At 31.3% G+C, this 19,347-nt stretch overlaps 1 protein-coding gene across 6 annotated transcripts; it reads right to left on the bottom strand.

The window, feature by feature from the left end:
- Positions 1 to 5,447: 5,447 nt before the first annotated feature.
- Positions 5,448 to 17,501, bottom strand: LOC146906207 (PR5-like receptor kinase). 6 transcript variants are annotated; one of them, XR_015020537.1, is made up of 8 exons: positions 17,120 to 17,501; positions 15,944 to 16,133; positions 12,879 to 12,905; positions 8,160 to 8,576; positions 7,992 to 8,027; positions 6,136 to 7,552; positions 5,786 to 5,918; positions 5,448 to 5,536 (listed from the first exon to the last, which is right to left on the bottom strand). XR_015020537.1 is itself a non-coding variant. In XM_085730336.1 (7 exons), exons 3-7 carry the CDS (start codon positions 16,026 to 16,028, stop codon positions 6,456 to 6,458), a joined length of 1,662 nt encoding a protein of 553 aa, XP_085586462.1. In that variant the 5' UTR covers positions 16,029 to 16,133; positions 16,726 to 16,864; positions 17,120 to 17,256; the 3' UTR covers positions 6,028 to 6,455. The 6 variants fall into 6 exon arrangements, 3 of the variants coding, with proteins under 3 accessions (XP_085586462.1, XP_085586460.1, XP_085586461.1); XR_015020536.1 differs by having other exon boundaries at positions 5,448 to 5,918; XR_015020538.1 differs by lacking the exon at positions 5,786 to 5,918.
- Positions 17,502 to 19,347: the final 1,846 nt, after the last annotated feature.

Here is a 19,347-nt window from a genome sequence, read left to right as displayed (position 1 = left end):
ATCCTCCCTTACTACTTCATCAACTTTCTTTGGAGCTTTTGGAACTATAGGTGTGAGAACCTTTTTGCTCCTCAATTCAATAGCATTGCAAGATTTATTCTTAGGGTTGTCTTGTGTGTTACCTAAGAATCCTCCTTTGTTTTGTTCAGCCAATTGCTTGGCTAATTGCCCCAGCTGAGTTTCAAGCATCTTCCTGGAGGCTTCATTGTTCTTTCTCTCAGCCTCTTGACTCTTCTTCATCTCTTCAAAGTTTCCTGGAGTCATCTTCATGAAATTGATCATAGTCTCCTCAAGAGCTGAAGGCTTTCTTGGTTGTTGCTTTGGAGGATTAAGCATTTGAGAGTTCAAAGCGTTGTTATTTGAGTAGCTTAAGTTGGGATGCTTGTTGATGCCTGGAGTGTAGTATTGATTTTGCCTTTGGTAGTTCCCCATGTAGTTGGCTTCCTCGCTCGATCCTTCAGGTACACACTCTCCGTTAGCATGTCCTTCACCACATAAGTTACACCTGATTGCAGTCACTTGTTGTTGCTTGTGAGCCAACGTGAAACCCTGAAACTCCTTAGTTAGAGCCTCTATTTGTTTGTTCATGGCTGCTTGGTTAGCTAAGATTGCAGTTTGATCACTCACCCCAAACACTCCTCTTTCATTCTTTTTCGCTTCAGCACGGTATTCGTTGCTGGCCATGTTCTCGATTAGAGCTTGAACTTCAAGATCAGTTTTACTCTTAAGACTACATCCCGCAGAAGCATCTAAGAACATCCTAGTGTTAGGTGTCACCCCCTCAGTGAAGATTTGGAGGTATTGTTTCTCAGTGAAGGTTACGGCATCTCTTAATAAGCAAATTGAATCGCTCCCAAGCATCATATAGTGACTCATTCTCCCCTTGCTTGAAGGTTGAAATCTCCATCTTCTTATCCCAATATTTAGACATAGGGAAGTACTTCTCGAGGAATTTAAGCTCTAGTTCCTCCCATGTTTGGACTGTTCCATTGGGTATAGTCAACAACCAATCTTTCGCTCTACCGGTCAAGGTGAAAGGAAACAACCTAAGCTTCTTTTGTGCATCGGTTACATTGGCCGGTTGTACACAAAACTCACATGTTTCGGCAAAGCGGCTCAAGTGTTCATGTGGGCTCTTGCTCTCGATCCCATCAAACTGTTTGTCTCTTAACCCATTCAGAACGGTGGTTTTGATGTCAAACGCAACGAGATTTGCAGGATGAAAAGTGTGGGTTAGTTGACCACGGTGAGTGGCTAACCCATAGTATCCCAATTTCGGTCTGGCCACTAGTGCAGGTTCTCCCATAGTTGTAGACTTAGGAGAAGAGATTGTTTCAGATTCAGTTGGTGTCGGCTCCGGTATCGGTTCCTGTGCACTAGGTGGAACAGATTGAGACAACCTTTGCAACCAGACAGCTTTCCGAAGTGCTCTAGCAGTCCTTTCTATTTCTGGATCGTATTCTAAGTCGTCGGCGCTCTGTTTACCTCTCATAAACAGCAAAATACCTTAGTAGCACAGCACGATACAAAATAATTAATGAATACTGAAACAAAGAAAATTTTAAAAAGAAAATTAAATTGCAGAAATCCTAAATTATAACGTGATTGCCTTGTTGAAATAAATCAACAGTCCCCGGCAACGGCGCCAAAAACTTGATAGACGTTTGGCAAGTGTACCAAAAACTATCGAAATAGTAAAAATATTGATCCCACGAGGACTGTTTTTAATCTAAATAAGTAAATTACGTTGGAACTTAGGATGTATAAAAGTTATTTTTAATTGCCACTAGGCAGTAGTTTTGGTTTGATTGCATAAAAGTAATGACAGAAAATAAAGTTGGTTTTAAAGAATAAGAGAAAGATGAGTTTAGGTCTTTCGAATCATCTATGTTCCCCTAATTGTTATGCTGCACCTATTCTTATGAATGATTTTCTAGTCTCACGATAGTTAACAAAATAGGCCTGATCAATCCCTTGAGTTAGAACCCTCTTCTCAAACTACAGCCCCTAATTCTTTAGGTGGTCTAATAATCTTTGAAGGTTTAAGCACGTTAACCTAATATCACTAACAAACGATTATCTATTCCTAGACTAACCATGTTTATTAGAACAACTCAATAGGTCTAAGTCGAAAGCTATGGTCAGTAGTCATTCGTTCTCACAAAATCATGTTTATATTTGATCAGGATATAAAAAGTATTAAGAACAATTGAATTAAATAAAGACTAAATAATCATTCACAATAAATAGAGTTTCAAAGCATCATCTATCAATTAGGGTTACAAAGAATCATCTTAGACCTAACCTCTAATGGATTTAGCTACTCATAATGGTGTTTACAAATAACATAATCATTAAAGGAATTAAAACATACACAAAGTGATGGAAGGATGAAGAAATCGTCCTCCTTGGCCATCTTGTAGTCTCAAAATTGCACTTTACTCTCCGTAATTTATAACCCTTGTTTTTGGAATAGACTTCAGCTTAAATAGGCACAGAATATCGCCCAAATCGTGTCACGTTTTAAGTGAACTGTGACACGTTTTCACCTTGTAGAGCAAGAAACTGAATTAGGGTTTCCCAAAATCGTGTCACGTTTTACCAATCGTGACACGTTTACCTTAATGTCGAACCCATGTTTTTGGTCTTCACCAAATCCTGTCACGTTTTTACCAAATCGTGACACGTTTTCCTTTTTGCATTTTCTTCAGTTTTTCTGCTCTTTTTGCTGCATAAGTCTCCTTATGAACTCCATTTTTGCGAACAAATTACATAAAAAATTACGTAATGACAAGGTGTCATCATATACAATGAACGTCATAAATTCAAAGATGCAATCACATATGACAAGACGGAGATACAGTACCTAGTGTCAAAGTTGGAAGAGTACAAATATGTTTATTTCACGAGAACACCATGTGAGAGTGCTATTATTCACGACATATTTTGGGCTCATCCCGAATCGATTAAGTTGTTTAACTATTTTCCGACAGTTTTGATCTTGGGCTCACCAAAAAAATCAACTTGAACATGATGCCATTGTTTGAGATAGTTGTGGTCACCTCAACCGATATGACATATTCGGTTGCTTTTGCATTTCTGACGCTGAGAAAAAGGAGAACTTTCCTTGGTTTTACAGATGTTGCTTCAACTTCTTAACTCAGAGAAACATATGCTTATAGTCCTATTCATTATATATCAAAATTCATGAGACCATTTATTGAGAAAATTTTGGATGTTAAAGGCGATGGAAATTGTGGGTTTCGCGCTATAGCTAAGTACAGGGGTTTGACAAACGAAAGTCATGTTATGGTTCGCAGGGCACTTATTCAAGAGATGAAAGAACATAGGAGCGACTATATGCGGATATATTTTAGTGATGATCATTTTAACTATATCTTGAATTGATTGCATCCTCCCGAAAATAGTAGTGGTTTTGCACTTGAAGATAAGTGGTTTACGTTGCCGGATATGGGTGTTATCATTGCAACCTATTACAATAGGGTTGTGATGGAGTTGCCAAATCATGGAATTGGTATTTCAGAGACTTTTTTTTCTCAATTAGAGGCGGACCACCACTTAACCCAAAAACCCACATTAGCTAAATGGCAATTAGCACATACAATCTGCCTGGTATCATGTGCCTTGGCTTAATCTCAAATCATTTTGTTCTTTTTTTTTAAAAAAAAAGGATGTCCACTACCTCCATCAACTACGGAGTGGAAGCTACACAAGAACAAAGAGGCATCATCATGGTAATTTAAATTTTTGGATCAACAAACTTGGTTCTGAGACCCCAAGATCATCAAAAAGAGAGACAAACATGTCATCACTAAAAAAGGAGTCAAACCGAGACAATCCAATTTTGTGTGACACTCCTGAAAAAGAAAATGAAGAATATGAAGTTATTGCGGAAGATGAAGATGATTCAATTCCGTTAGATGGAATATGACACTTTTTGTCGGTGTTCATCCTCTTTTTTTGATGTCGATATTACACCGACATATTTTTTGTGGTAGATAATGTAATTCTATTTTTTGTGGCCAATATATAAATAACATTTTATAAATTATATAAATATATTATGTGGTGGGAAAAGCACCGACAATATTCTTTGTTATTAAGGTTCTGCATTTAATACTAATATGTGTCTATGTTTCAGCAAATTTACACTTTACCTTTCATTTTGTTTTATTCTGATATTCGGTATTTCATAAAATTCTGTGAAGTTCAACATGTCTCAAAATGCACAAATTGAAGCTCGTGTCGATACTCCGCTTTCAAGAACACAATTAAAGCTTTTTTAACTCCGACTGACACAATGGATGAGTTGAAGTCACAAATTAACAAATGCTTTGTTTATCTCGGTGAAAATCATACTACATCTCATGTATTTGTACAAGTACCGTGTGTAGATTTGAGAGCGGATAAAGATTAAGACATGTGGAAAATGGTTTATTCTCCTCGGGTTATTCGTGATGATTGCGACACAGATTTTTATGTTTAGGTCTATGGTTGAAAATAATGTGTTATATCTCTGTGTTCGTTCCAACTGCATCTGCTCAGTTTGTCAGTAGAGATTTGATGTCATTTTGTGGACTTTTAACTTTATTCGTGTATTGCTGTGTAATGTGTAGCCTAATGCTTCACTTTTGTTGAATTTCAATCATTCGTGTAATGTTCACGTAATGTTGAATTGATTTAATGTTAATGAATCATGAAAAATTATGTAATGTTATTGTTTATGACTCAGTATAGTTGGTGTATTGGTTTTACTTCCCTTGGAATTTCCGTTCTTAATTACAAGTCATAACAGGCTGAAAATGACTTGGTTTTGTAATGTAGAATGCACTGTCTGCATTACTGATACACACCAGTTGTTAACTGTCATTGGTATAACGATAGTTTACTACCATTGAAATAACGAATGATAGTTAAGTGTTGTTGGGAGCAAATGCGTAAATTCCATGTGTTTTTAAGCAATTCCACATGTAAGAAAATCAATTTTTAAAGATGAGTTATACCACTTAGGCCCAAATAGAGATGTACAATTATAACGTATACATATTGTACAGCACATGAAGAGATGCTCTCTACAAAAGCTTTGTACTGTAAGTAGAGATGAAAGCAAGTTTATGAGCAAGTTTTGTAGGGATTTAAATCACTTTTATATCACCCATTGCAAACTTAGGGATGAATCCCTTTTTATTTTATCACTCTACGCACATACTCTCTCCAGTCACATTTATAAGCAAAAATGCACCTTTTAGATTCATTGAATACATAATGTATTTGGTTTATATATTGACCAAATATTTTAAGCATTGAATGAATATAAAAAGTGTTTTTTTGCTTATAAATGTGACCGGAGGGTTCATAAAGAATCAAAGCCAAAATAACTCATAAACACCTCTTTTTTTTTTTCTTTTTTCTTTTCCTCTTCATCATTTTTTTAATCTTTTCTCTTTTTATTTTGTGTGGCTTCGCTTGAGGAGAGACCCGTCCAACATTACCCACACCAAAGAGCCACATCCACCTACCAACAAGAAAAAACCTTTCTACATCAATCAAAGCTGCCATCACAGCATGAAGAAACCATCATAAACCATTCTATCTGAATACAAATTCATAGCAAAGGATTTGATCCCTTCAAACATCAGTTTTAAATTTAGCTGTCATTACAATCGATGCGTATGAATAAAAATTTAGATTTGCTCGAAAAAAAAAAAGAATAAAAATTTAGATGTCATTAGTTAGGGGGAATATGAATATTTTACTCATATACCTAATATTTTCATAACACATATTAAGGAGAGTAGCACTTCGGTGCCATTAACGACACGGTGCCATTAATTTTGGTCCATAGGATCTTGTGCCATTGCATTTGGTCCATAGGATCTTGTAAACATAAACTCTCCCTGCACATGTGTCAAAATTTTATTAGCTCTATGCATAATGGTACCGTGACATCATGTCACTGAAGTTTTTCCCATTAAGGATATGTCTCAATCACGATTTACTAGTCACTTTCACAAAAGATATAAACATTTTCTAGTATAGCATGTTCTCCATTTATAACATTGCATTAACTAATCAATTGTTCAGGAGTTTGCATTAAATATAAAAAATATTTACGTTCACTTGAACCCAAAGAGTGGTGATACATGTACACCCCCATGTGGCAATACACCCCATACCCCCACACAAAATTCTGATATGTGGCAACCTAGACCCCACACAATTAGAAGAGAAAGTGTGGTTGTGAGATGAATTTACCAAAATGTCCCTAACACATGGGGTGTACAATGGAGTGTGTGAATAAAAGGTGTTCATGTAACATTTTCCGAACCCAAATGCTTCACAAGATGATTAATACGGTGGAGATTCTCATCATTTGAAGAGGTTACCGACTCTGATTAAAAACTATGTAAAACAATTATACATATCCCCAAATGTTAAGAAGACTCTGATACTGATCTTGTTGGAGATGAATGTAGTGGTTTTGGTGGCATTTCCAGCAGTGAATTCATATTAACTTCTAACATTTCAATCACTTTACTCATTGTAGGTCTATCACTTGGAAATGTTTGAATGCACCATAAACCCACAGTAGTCATTCTCCTTGCGATCTCATCTTCTTCTGTATCCATAACCCCACCAGGTCTCAGATTAGTGCCAAGCTCTAGCCTATTGTATACCCAATGAGGAAAGTATATCTCACTTGTGTGACTTGCATCACCATTAATGTTTTTCCTCCCTCCAACCATTTCCAACAACATCATTCCATAACTATAAACATCAGACTTGTATGAAACTCCTCCAAAATGTCTATTCCATATTTCTGGAGCCACATACCCCATTGTCCCTCTTTGATCTGACATCGAAATAATGCTCTCGTTCCTTGGACAGAGTTTTGCAAGTCCAAAATCTGAAATCTTTGGACAAAAATTCTCATCTAAAAGAATATTATGTGGTTTTATGTCGAAATGTAAAATTCGAGTGGTACATCCTCTATGCAAGTACTCTAGTCCACGAGCTATTCCTTTTGCAATTTGATACAAATTATCCCAACTCAAAGATGCAATGGTTTCTGGTCCCTTATTGTAAATAAATTTGTCAAGAGAACCATTAAACATAAATTCATATATGAGTGCTTTTTTTGTGCCTTCAAAACAAAATCCAAGAAGGGTGACAACATTAACATGTGAGGTTCTAGTAATACTAGCAACCTCATTAATAAATTCTTCACCGTTTCCTTTGGATGAATTCAATATCTTTATCGCAACGTGGCAACCATTGAATAACTTTCCTTTGTACACAACACCAAAACCCCCTTGACCAAGTTTAACCTTGAAAGAGTTTGTCATTTTCTTTATTTCTGAATATTTATATCTTTTCTGTAATAGAGCTCCATGATCTTTTAAAAATGCTTCGATATTTTTTTCATTCTTAGTTCTAAATTGAAATTTTCCTTGCCGAATTGATGATTTGCTTCTAAGACAGTAAATAATTATGCACATTAACAATACGGTTATAACTGCACTTACAACACCTGTTGAAAAGAAGAATCAATTAATTATGTCCTGATAGAAGAAACTAAACTAAATAAATTATAAATAAAATTTATATTTTTTTTCCTATATTATAGTTATTTGGTGTGTCATTGATTTCCTTCTAATGCTTAATCAAAATACTCTTGGTAAAGTTATACAAAGAATCTTGGTTAGACTTTACAAACATTAATATCATCAAAGACATGCTAAAATATGAATAATCATTTTAGGTTAAAGAAATTGAAGACACCTGATTTAAGATTGATTATCTAGTATTTTTTATTAAAAAAGTATATAAGTGAAACTCACACAATATGTATAAGGTGCAAATTAGAATCCGCGTCTCAAACCCTCAACATATCAAATCTCCCTACAACTTCTTACCCTCCTATCTATACATGCGGAGAGTAACGATTAAAGTGAGGTTTGATATATTACCTACAATGACTTTCCTTTTCCAGTTAGAGTGACTACCTGCAAACAATCATAAACATAAAGAGCAAGAGGAATTGACATATATTCTGCATAAATAATTTTATAGACACATATATAGTGTCATAGATTATAATATTTATGATCAAAGAGGTAGAAGGGTGAAGTACATACCGGTTGTAGCACGATGAAATTGTTGAGTAAAATTTGATAAAGGATTGGGCGATAAGAATGTTGTTGTTGGTGCTGGTGTTGGTGTCGGAGATAATATAATTGATTTATTGTTAATGGCCTTGTGACTTGTACCATTTTTTACAGGTGACAGAACGTGCGGTTCACTCAAGGCCTTGTGACGTGTACCATTTTTTACAGGTGACAGAACGTGTGGTTCACTCAAGGCCTTGTGACTTGTACCATTTTTTACAGGTGACAGAACGTGCGGTTCACTCAAGGCCTTCTGACGTGTACCATTTTTTACAGGTGACAGATCGTGTGGTTCACTCAAGGCCTTTTGACGTGTACCATTTTTTATAGTTGACAGAACGTGTGGTTCATTCAATTTTGACAGAACGTGTGCACCATCGCTGCAAACTAAATATAGTGTAAAAAAAAAATACCATCAGTAACAGTATATGCAGATAAATTTGTACGTGGATCGTTTTAAAAATAGGATAAAAAAAATATTTGGTAAGAAACAAGACTCTTTATCAAATATTTGTGATAGGTTCCCGTGAACTTAGTTCAGTAGTTAAAAGGACAATGTATAATATATGTATAATATTTGTTAAAAATTCAAATTTTTCTCTTCGTGGGCTAAATCGAAAAAAAATCAATCAATGATTTCAATTATGGTTTGCTCTATGCTTGGTTTCCTTTCAAAAAATAATTTTAAAAATAAAAGCTTAAGTAGTTTTAAGTATTTGTTTTTGAAAAAAAATATCTAGGCTTAATTGGATCATAAGGTCAGAGCCGTAGAATTTTCATTGTTATGATACTACGGGCATGTGAGTATCTGTTTTTCCACTCTTTTTATTACCTTAACATTTGAAAATTATGAACGGTGTTTTTTTTTATGAAATTTTAATTTTGATTAAAACTAAAAATATGAATGTTTGTTGCTTTCAAGTTATAACAAACCAAACTAACCATGATTATTTATTTCAATGACACCAACAATATAACAAAATAATAATATAAATTATTTTATTTTTCATGACACTGACAACAATTTTTATTAGAGAAAAAATTATTTAAGAGTATAATTGAGATAATGAAAAAGTAAGTGTACACTCATCATTTTGTTACACTTTTCAAATGAGAAAGGAAAAAAACTGGACATATATATACTCATATCGTATTTGTTACACTTTGAATATTTAAATTTACTCTTATCTATTTGTTATATGTGATATTTGCATCATTGAGGGTAATTTTGAAAATAGAAAAATTCAGGCCAAAAGAACCAAAACATGTTATTTTCTTTCTTTATATATAACTAGCGAAAAGACGGGCACTCACGTGCCCGTCTTCCCGCTCTTTTTATTGAGTTAACGTTTGAAAATTATGAACGGTGTTTTTTTATGAAATTTTGATTTTGATTAAAACTAAAAATATAAATGTTTGTTACTTTCTAGTTATAACAAAGCAAATTAACCATGATTATCTAATTCATTGACACCAACAATATAACAAAAAAATATATAATCTAAATTCTTTCTTTTAATGACACCAACAATCTTTAGTTCAGAAACAGTTGTTTAAGGGTATAATCTATATTATACTAGCGAAAAGCCGGACGCTCACGTGCTCGTCTTTCCGCTCTTTTTATTGCGCTAACGTTTGAAAATTATTAACTTTTTTTTTTTATGAAATTTTGATTTGCATTAAAACTAAGAATATAAATGTTTGTTGCTTTCAAGTTATAACAAACCAAACTAATCATGATTATTTATTTCAATGACACCAACAATATAACAAAAAACATATAATTTAAATTCTTTTTTTTAATGACACCAACAACAATCTTTATCATAGAAAAAAATTGTTTAAGGGTATAATTAAGATAATGAAAAATTAAATATAAGTATACTCATCTAGTTTGTTACACTTTTTAAATGATAAAGAAAAAAAGACATATATAAATATAGGGGGCTACTAACTTACACCCACCTAAAAACACTAAGGTGCAAGTTAGCAAGCTACACCCACCAAAAATTATTAAGGTGCAAGTTAGCAACCTACACCCACTTGATTATTTACACTCATTTTTATAAGTATTATTTAGGTGCAAGTTAACAACATTCACTGATTTACACCCACTTTCATCATTCCAAATATTGTTTCTTTGTCTTTATTACATGTTTGGTACCTTAAGCATATCATTGTCTTTTTGGTTTCTTTTTTTAAGGATCTTTTTTAAGCTAGTTACAAAATTCTTCTATTTAAAATTAATTAGAATATAAACAAAAAGGTGTTTTAGTAAATTATAAGTGGGTGCAACTTGCTAATTTGTACCTTAATGTTTTTAGGTAGGTGTAAGTTAGCAGCCACCATAAATAAATAAATATATATATATATATATATATATATATATATATATATATATATATAAGTCAGGATTCGTTGACACAGGTGTCAACGGATTCGTTGACACCAAATCACAGTATCTTTACTTTGATTAGTATGTTTTTTTTTTTTGGTACAACTTTGATTAGTATGTTATCAGTTTTAAAACAAAATTAATTTGATTGAAAATAAAAAAAAAAACTCAATTTTATGACCGCCGCCACCGTAATGATTTCCATTCTTTCCGGCTTGAAAACTTGTTCTCCACTATTTCACATATGCATTGAAACCAATGCAAACTATAAGCCTAAATTGAGTTTTTGTAATTGAATTAATTGAATAAACATGATTTCATAGCAATTGCATTGAATTTGTGAGAAAATGGCTTGAATAGATCATATCGGAATCCCTAATTAAATTTAGAAAGATCACACCTTTTGGGTATGAAATATGAATAAGGAGATGTGTCATCGGTGATGGCGAGAAGGAACTCTGCTGTGTATTACGGCAGGAGTATGCAGTCCTGTGAGTCTTGAGAGAAAAAGATCACCCTATTAATTTAACGAATAAATTCACACCCTTTGATTAAAAACAATCGACGGTTGAGATTTGGTGTCAACGAATCCGTTGACACCTGGTGTCAACGGATCCTGACTCATATATATATATATATATATATATTTTCTTTATACTTTTTTTTTTTGAAGAATTTTCCTTTATGATTTAAAAGGTGTAACAAACTAGATGAGTATATTTATACTTACTTTTTCATTATCCCAATTATACCTTTAAAAAAATTTATAAAAAGATTATTTTTTGTGTCATTAAAAAAAAGAATTTAGATTATATTTTTTTGTTATATTGTTGGTGTCATTGAATAAATAATCATGATTTTGTTTGATTTGTTATAACTTGAAAGCAACAAACATTTATATTTTTAGTTTTAATCATAATCAAATTTTCATGAAAAAACACTGTTCATAATTTTCAAATAAAAATGTATAATTGGGGATCAAGGAGAATTTGGGGATACTAAAAGTCGAAGGAAAATTTTAGAGGGACTAAAACGAAAAGTTGACATATTTATAGGGACTAAAAACATATTTAACCCTTTTGGGAAAAAAAAACAGACATATATATATATTCATATCGTGTTTGTTACATTTCAATACAAGTAACACATGTAACAAATAGATAAGAATAAATTTAAATATTAAAAAAGGGTAAAATATGTTTTTGGTCCCTATAAAGTTCGGACCTTTTAAGTTTAATCCTTATTTAATTTTAATAGTTTTTTTAGTCCCTAAATTCTTTTTCTGCATTTAGTATTAGTCACTACTCAATTCAAATTTCTTTAATTTATGCTTAAACTCTTAGATTTTTTGAACAATTTTTTGCACACATTTTAAAAACATTACTAAAAGTTCCTCAGCAAAAAATTGTCGAAAAATTTGATTTCTACGTCTAGATTTATTTGGTATTATCTTTAACTGTTGTTGTTTTAAAAAATTCATATTTAATTCATTTCATGTTAAGAAATTCTAAATTTTAGTAAATGAACCTTTCATAGTTTTCTAAACTTGTCTCAAAAAAATCGTTCAAAAATTTAAGAATTTAAGGATAATTAAACAAATTTCGTTTTAGCAGGGACTAAAATTAGAAGTAATATTTTTTTGTAGGGACTAAAAAACCTATTAAAATTAAGTAAGGACTAAACTTAGAAGTTCCCAATTTTATAGGGACCAAAAACATATTTAACACTAAAAAAATGTAACAAACACGATATGAAGAAAACGTCAACCCAAAAGAACCGAAAGGGATAGTTTTCTTTATATAAAATTGAGGATATTTTTGGAAAGAGAACAAATCAACCCAAAAAAACTGAAAGAGACAGTTTTCTTTATGTATAGTATTGAACAGATATAGATAAAAGGGACACAAAAATGTCTCCGTAAGCTTAGATTATTTGGTATGAACAATGCATAGTATATGCAGGGTCGGGGTTAGAACTCGGATAGCCCAACTTTTTTACATTTAAAATACGTGAATTTCAGCCATTAAGTTATTGACAAAAAAAACACACACACACACACAAAAGTAATCAAAATCAAAATCTCTTATATAAGGAAGAGTAATGATATTTTGACATCCATTTGATGACAACTTTGTTGACAACCTTGTTTTTCTCACTTCTTATTGGTCAAAAACAATGGAGAGAGAAAAAGGAAGAGAGAGGATAACAACATCATGTGAGTATGAGAGAGAAAGTTGTCCAAAAATTGTCAAAAAGTGGTTGTCAAAATATCATTTCTCAATAAGGAAACATACCAGGAGCAGCAGCAAGAGTTCCGGACACTGCAGAAAACAATGATAACTCGTTATAGGCACAACTCACAACTCACAAGTCTAGGATTTATTTTTTTTATGGGAAATGCTGCCTATTTTATTGGAGATTATGCATTTCATATTTTAAAAATTTAAATCTTATCTTTCAAAGACAATATTTATGTTTTAGTTCCACTTTTAACGTCTTAACTTGTATCCTTTATTTATTTATTTATTACAACTTACAACTCAAGCCTAAGAATAAAAGAACACAAGTTTTTGTTTTTTTTCTTCTGTAAAGGAACATTTCAAAACCCAAACTTACTGCATTTGTTACAACTCACAAACCTAAGAATAAAAGAACACAAGATTTTTTTTGCTTTAAAGGAACATTTCAAAAACAAAACTTACTGCTAAAAATGATGACCCCCATTTGGCATTTGTGTTATGTTATATAAAAAAGATTTTGAGGGTAGTTTTCGCAGTTGTACACGGAGCATATTAGATTTAAAAAAAAAAACGCACTTCATCGGAACACACACATATCTATATCTATATCTATATATATATATATATATATATATATATATATATATATATATATATATATATATATATATTATTTGAAAAATATTACGATAGAGTTTAATAAAGTTACAATTATTTTAACTGATATAGTTCTTCTACGGGGTAATAGTCAATTTGGTCCCTGAATGTGTAATGTGTAGTCACAATAGTTCCTCAATATATCAAAATTCTAAAAATAGTCATTGGTTAGTCAAAATAATCCTTAATGCTAAAATAATCTCTTAATACTCACAATAACTCTTTTCATAAAGGGATTGAAATGACAATAAGTATGTACTTTTAAGGCTTAATATGACAATAAATAAGTATATTGAAGGACTGAAATAATAATATTTTTTAAAATATTTTAATATAAGAGACTTTTGATTAGCGAAGTGCACAATCAAAGACTATTTTGAGTTTTTAATACATTAAAGGACTATTGTGATTTCTCATTACCCGTTTGAACAATCAGGTCAGGCACAAATCTATTCACATAATATTGGGGGCAATTGCCACCACTAATGTTTGTCTTTTATTTGTTAAAGTATTTGATATTTAATTATTGCTTCCTCTTAAAATTATAGATTACCCCAATGAACCAGAAATTTATTCGATAAGAGTTTTTCTCGTGAATTTTATAGAATCAAATGTGCAAATACATTTGAGATGATATTTTAAATGATTTTTTTTACATAGCGATATTTTTTAGTGTTGAGAATGAACAAACTACAACACTTTTTAAATATAAAGACACGTAAAAACAATTTTAATTTATAGATGTTAAAGAATCTTTAATTTTTCTAAAATATAATACTATAGTGTTTATAATCTCAAGTATTTTTCTCAATGATAATAATTTTATTATTTTATCACCAACACATTGTTAAAATTTTATATAAATATTTTTTATATAAATTAAAATATTGGCCCCATGAGTCAAAATTTATGAATCATCGCTATGAACAATACTTAATTTTTTGCAATGTTTGAACAAAATGTATAATATTTTGTACAATATACAATGGAGAAAGTCTTCTATGGTCACAAACTTAAATCAAAAAGATTTCGGCACACTCACGCAAAATGGAAGAAATTAAAAGAGAATGAAATTCAATTATATTAATTGATCTGACTAAATTAACTATGTTTTAATTTTTTTAGTTTATGAGAGTGTGCCTAAGGGTATGTTTGTTTTGGGTGAAAGTAGTAGGAAAGATTGAAGAAGGATAGAAAGTAGAAGGATTAACAATCTTTCTTTAGTTTGGAACCACCTTGAAAAGGGGAGGAAAGGGTAATGATGGCTGTGTCCCACACAAAAAAAATGTTTCTGATCTTTTGAGAACGGAAAGTGCAAAGAAAGCACTATTTTGAAGGAAATTACTTAAAAGCCCACAAATGTAAATGTTTTTAACATGACATTAGAGTATAATAAATTAAAATAAAAATATAAAGTAATGAAAGTAAATTTGTATGGTCATGTTCTATCGGAATAAAAAAATCATACGGTTATGTAGTTTTCGATTATTACTAAAATGATAACTTTAAATTTTTTTAAAAAAAAATTATAACATTAAATTAGTTATATATCACCTTCTTATAGGGATATTTTAGTCATTTTATTAAATATAAATCTTTCTTTCCTTCTACTATCACTCATACCAAACAACTAAAAAATCATCACACTTTCCACTCACTTTCTTTTCACTTTCTTTCCTATAACAATCATTCCTTTCACTTTCTTTCCTTAAACTTTCTTTTACCATCCAAACACACCCTAAATATGAGGTGTTGCGTCTGTAACCAAGAGTTTCAGTATACAATGATATATACCAAATGTATACTCCCTATGTCAAAGTCAATTAGTCAACAAATCTCAACTTTTGAAGCATCCGACAAATGGAGGGTACGATATGATTTTAAAAGCTAAATAAAGTTGGATTCGGATAAGAGATCCTTTTTTCTCTTAATAATAGAGATCCTTTTTACTCTTAATAATAAAAAGTTGGATTGTACCCTTAATAATAATAGAGATCCTTTTTTCTATGTGAGACCCTTAAAAATAAGGGAAACATTAATCGATTGCTCCCGAACACTGTTAAGATATTAAACAAAGAAATCATATAATAGTTATTGCATTAAAATTTGTGTAGTTAAACTATAAAAAGTAAAAAACTGTTTCATTTTTTGATAATATTTTTTTTTTAGTATCTTTAACTACCACAGATTTTTAAAGCTAAAAAAAAGTTGGATTCGGATAAGAATAATGCATAGTTCCTTTTTTCTATGTGAGACCCTTAAAACTAATATTGATGATTCTATAGAAAAGAATTAATGTTATTGTAAATTTTCCTAGATCTCTTCCTCATTTCTAAATATTGGCATGTCGATGAGAATCAAAACATCATATAACCATAAACTATGTTGATGATTTCCTTTACTGAAATTAAAACTAGAATATATTCAACTTATAATATGGTAAAAGAGATAAGTAGTAGTACCACAATCCACAAATTCATAATCCACCACGAGGTAACCTTGAGACATCCCATACCCACTCGTGTCAAGCTTTTGAAAGACATCCATATCCAAGTCAAGCCCTCCATGGCTACAGTTATCAACAATTCTTACTGTTTGGGTGATCGGAAATCTTACTTGCGCTAACGCACTCCCACTATCTCTGTTTGTCACCTGAAATTTGAGTTGACGAAATGAAAAGACTTAATAGATTTATATATCGACTGAACCACTGGAGATTCGTCATTCACTCATGATGAAATCAATCAACAATGAGTAAATAATTATTCCAACCTTCAGGATTATGGTCTATTATCTACTTTCTAGGTGAAATTAACAAAATTTTAAATTTTTTATCAAAATAATCTTCACATGATATACAAAATTAATTTGGCCGATTTAAACAGACTAAACAGATTAAAAAGAAAATCAATTTTATTATTTATCTATTGAAACAATTTTAGTCCTATAAGTACATTTTAAATGGTGGTTGTAGCCTATAGAGACATTTTAGGGCGTGAATTTAAACCCCTAAAGTTCAAATATTAGTTGTTTTTTTTTTGGATTGCTCCTAAAGTTCACCCAAAAATCAGAAAATATAATCAAATATTAGTTGTCTTTGTATTCTAAATGTGTTACAAGTCTCAAAGATTCGATTCCACCTATCGATGTGGAAAAAAATTGTTTTTCAAAGAACTTTCTCAAATTGCTTCGAAAGTTATCCAAAAATTCAGAAGAAAAAGTTTAGATGGTCGTTGCAGCTTACAAATACATTTTAGGGCATGGATATTTGAACTCGTGATGTGTCAGATTCAGGGCCGGTCCTTAGATTTTTTATGGCATGAGCGAAACAATAAAATTGTGTCCTTTTAATTATTCCAATAGTTTTCTTCTTGCATTTTTTGCTGCAAAAGATTCATTTAATTAAAGTTCTTTAAAAATATATTTTCAATATAATTAATCAAACCGAATTAAAAAGAGATATATCTATATAATACTAACTACTAAATAAAAATAATAATTTTAGTGCCTCTAAAATAATGGTGACCTGGGCTGCCGCCCCTTCCGCCCACCCTCAGGGCCACCCCTGGTCAGATTCCAACAAGGTTATATGACATAAAAGAAAATAAAAACTAAACTGCAAACATTATTATACATACATTTAAGCACTTGCCACAAGCATGTTTGCTTAGCCATACACCACAAAAGGCAGCCCAACCATATTTGCTTCGCCATGACAATGATTTGTTCCCATCTTGAGATGCACATAACACACCTGATGTGTTCAAGTCCCACTTGTTTCGAATACCTTGTTTAGTTGTTGGAGAATTGAAAGAACGATATGTAGCATTCACATTGATTTCACTTTGAGCCGAGGCAAGTGCTAGAACACAAAATAACAACACCAAATCCAGAAGAAAAAATTGCTTCAACATAGTTTTGAAACTAAAAAAAAGAGAAACTACCAAGTGGTGTTTTAATAGTGGTGTGTTACTTGGAAGAAGTAGAAGTAGGTAGCATTAGCATAGAAGTTTTTGTTATAGGCAAAGGAAAAACATGAACCCGTGTTTTTAAAGGTGGTGAGATTTGTGAGTCAAGGTGAACTAAGTCAAATGCCCAATTATTAATTAAAGTTGGTAAATAAAAAGAAAACTTAATTTGGATAATCAATAACGTGTAAATTTTTTTCGCATGCATCCAATAAAACCACTCAATCATTTCACCATATTATGTTAGTTTTTAAAATATCTTTATAAATATTAATTTAACATTATTTAATTGAATGTATTTGTAAAAAAGTTGTACGAAAAAAATTTATATTTGTAAAAATAAATTATATGCATAAAAATTAATCCCCTAGAATAACACTATCTGAGTCACATATTTTGTATATGATAATATATATATATATATATATATATATATATATATATATATAATAATTAGTTTTTATCATCCAAAATAAATCAATACGTAGTATTAAGATATATCAAGAAAAACAATAAAAAAAAATTGAAAGAAGAAAAAAAATAAATTTATCTCACAATTTAAAATTATGTGTATAAGTACAAATTTTTCCCAAAAGATCAGGTGTAATTAGAGACAGATGTAATATTAAACCAACCCTCACATTTTAAGTATACCCTTTTTCATTTTATAAATTTTCGAAAAATATCCACTTTTGTATATTTTCGGTTTAACTACTCTTCTGGCTATCAAGCAACAAGTATTACGATGATTGTGTGATCAAGATGAATGTTAAATTCAGCTCAATTATCTAGTGTTGTTTTCATGATGCAGTACGTGAGGGAAAATTTATTCGTTTTTATATATCCATGTAAAAAGTAAATATGAAGAATTTAAAAAGAAAAAGATGACATTTTCAATAGGCCCAACATAAAGGAGACCCTACTAATAAAGTTTGTTTTGATTTAGGCTTCCACTAAAAATAATATAATTGTTATATATAAGGGATCTTCTTACTTTTTATGCATCGTGTTACTCGTGATATGGTTTGAGAATGTTCTTTTTCCACATCATAGTAAATCCGAACCTTTTTTTTTTTTTTTTTTTTTTGAGAGAATAGTAAATCCGAACATGTTATGCATCAAATTAATAATAAATTATGACGACTATTATGCATCAAATTAATAATAAATTATGACGACTATTGACCATAAACAGCAAATAGACAAATTACGCGGTTATAAACAAACACGTCCTAATCTTACTCGATCAACTGTGTCCTTTGGAACGTAATCACAAGCCAATTTCGTAGAAAAGGGGGCTGGCTCATTCAACAAAGCATAGGTTATATTTTTATAGGGAAGTGTTAGAAGCTTGAAATTAGGTTTATGTGATTTGAGGATTTAGAGAGAAGATAGGTAAAGAAAATAGATTAGAACATTAGAGACAGAAGATGATTTATATAGTTATAAGAGAAACTTTCAGTCAAAATTTTTTATAACAGAAACTACTAAGAAAAATATAAAGATTATGAGTTAGATCTAAAAACCTAAATAAATGAGTTAGATAAAACATAATGATGGCATTTGATTATTTTAGTCGGCCTTCGGGATAAGATTGGATTGTTGTTGTTGTTATAGGCAAACACTGTTACGGAAATGACATTTCACATTGGTTGGAATCGACTTTTCACATCGGGTCCCAACCGATGATGTCCCTTATGTCATCAACTTTTCACATCGCATACGGAACCGTTGTGATATGTCGTAATCCACATCGGGCAGCAAGTCACTGATTTGATACGTGCGCCAATAGTCTAAAAACATAGCATTTCACACCGGGTTAACAATGGCAACCGATGTCAAATAGGTGTTATGTTTAGTAGGTTAGTTATTATGTTTAGCTTAAACAAATTTGTTAT

The sequence above is a fragment of the Medicago sativa genome, chromosome 7 (genome assembly GCF_051527215.1).
Source record: "Medicago sativa cultivar Bolivia chromosome 7, Bolivia_mono, whole genome shotgun sequence".
NCBI classification, from domain to species: domain Eukaryota; kingdom Viridiplantae; phylum Streptophyta; class Magnoliopsida; order Fabales; family Fabaceae; genus Medicago; species Medicago sativa.
This window is presented reverse-complemented; position numbering and strand designations above follow the sequence as displayed.

Coding starts and splice junctions, on each gene's coding strand:
- LOC146906207 (XM_085730334.1), bottom strand. CDS start 17,395: ATGTTGAAGCAATTTTTTCTTCTGGATTTGGTGTTGTTATTTTGTGTT. Junction 12,906..15,943: donor TTATGAATTTGTGGATTGTG/GTACTACTACTT, acceptor TGTTTTCTGCAG/TGTCCGGAACTCTTGCTGCT. Junction 7,553..7,991: donor GAAAAGGAAAGTCATTGTAG/GTAATATATCAA, acceptor TCTTTTCAACAG/GTGTTGTAAGTGCAGTTATA.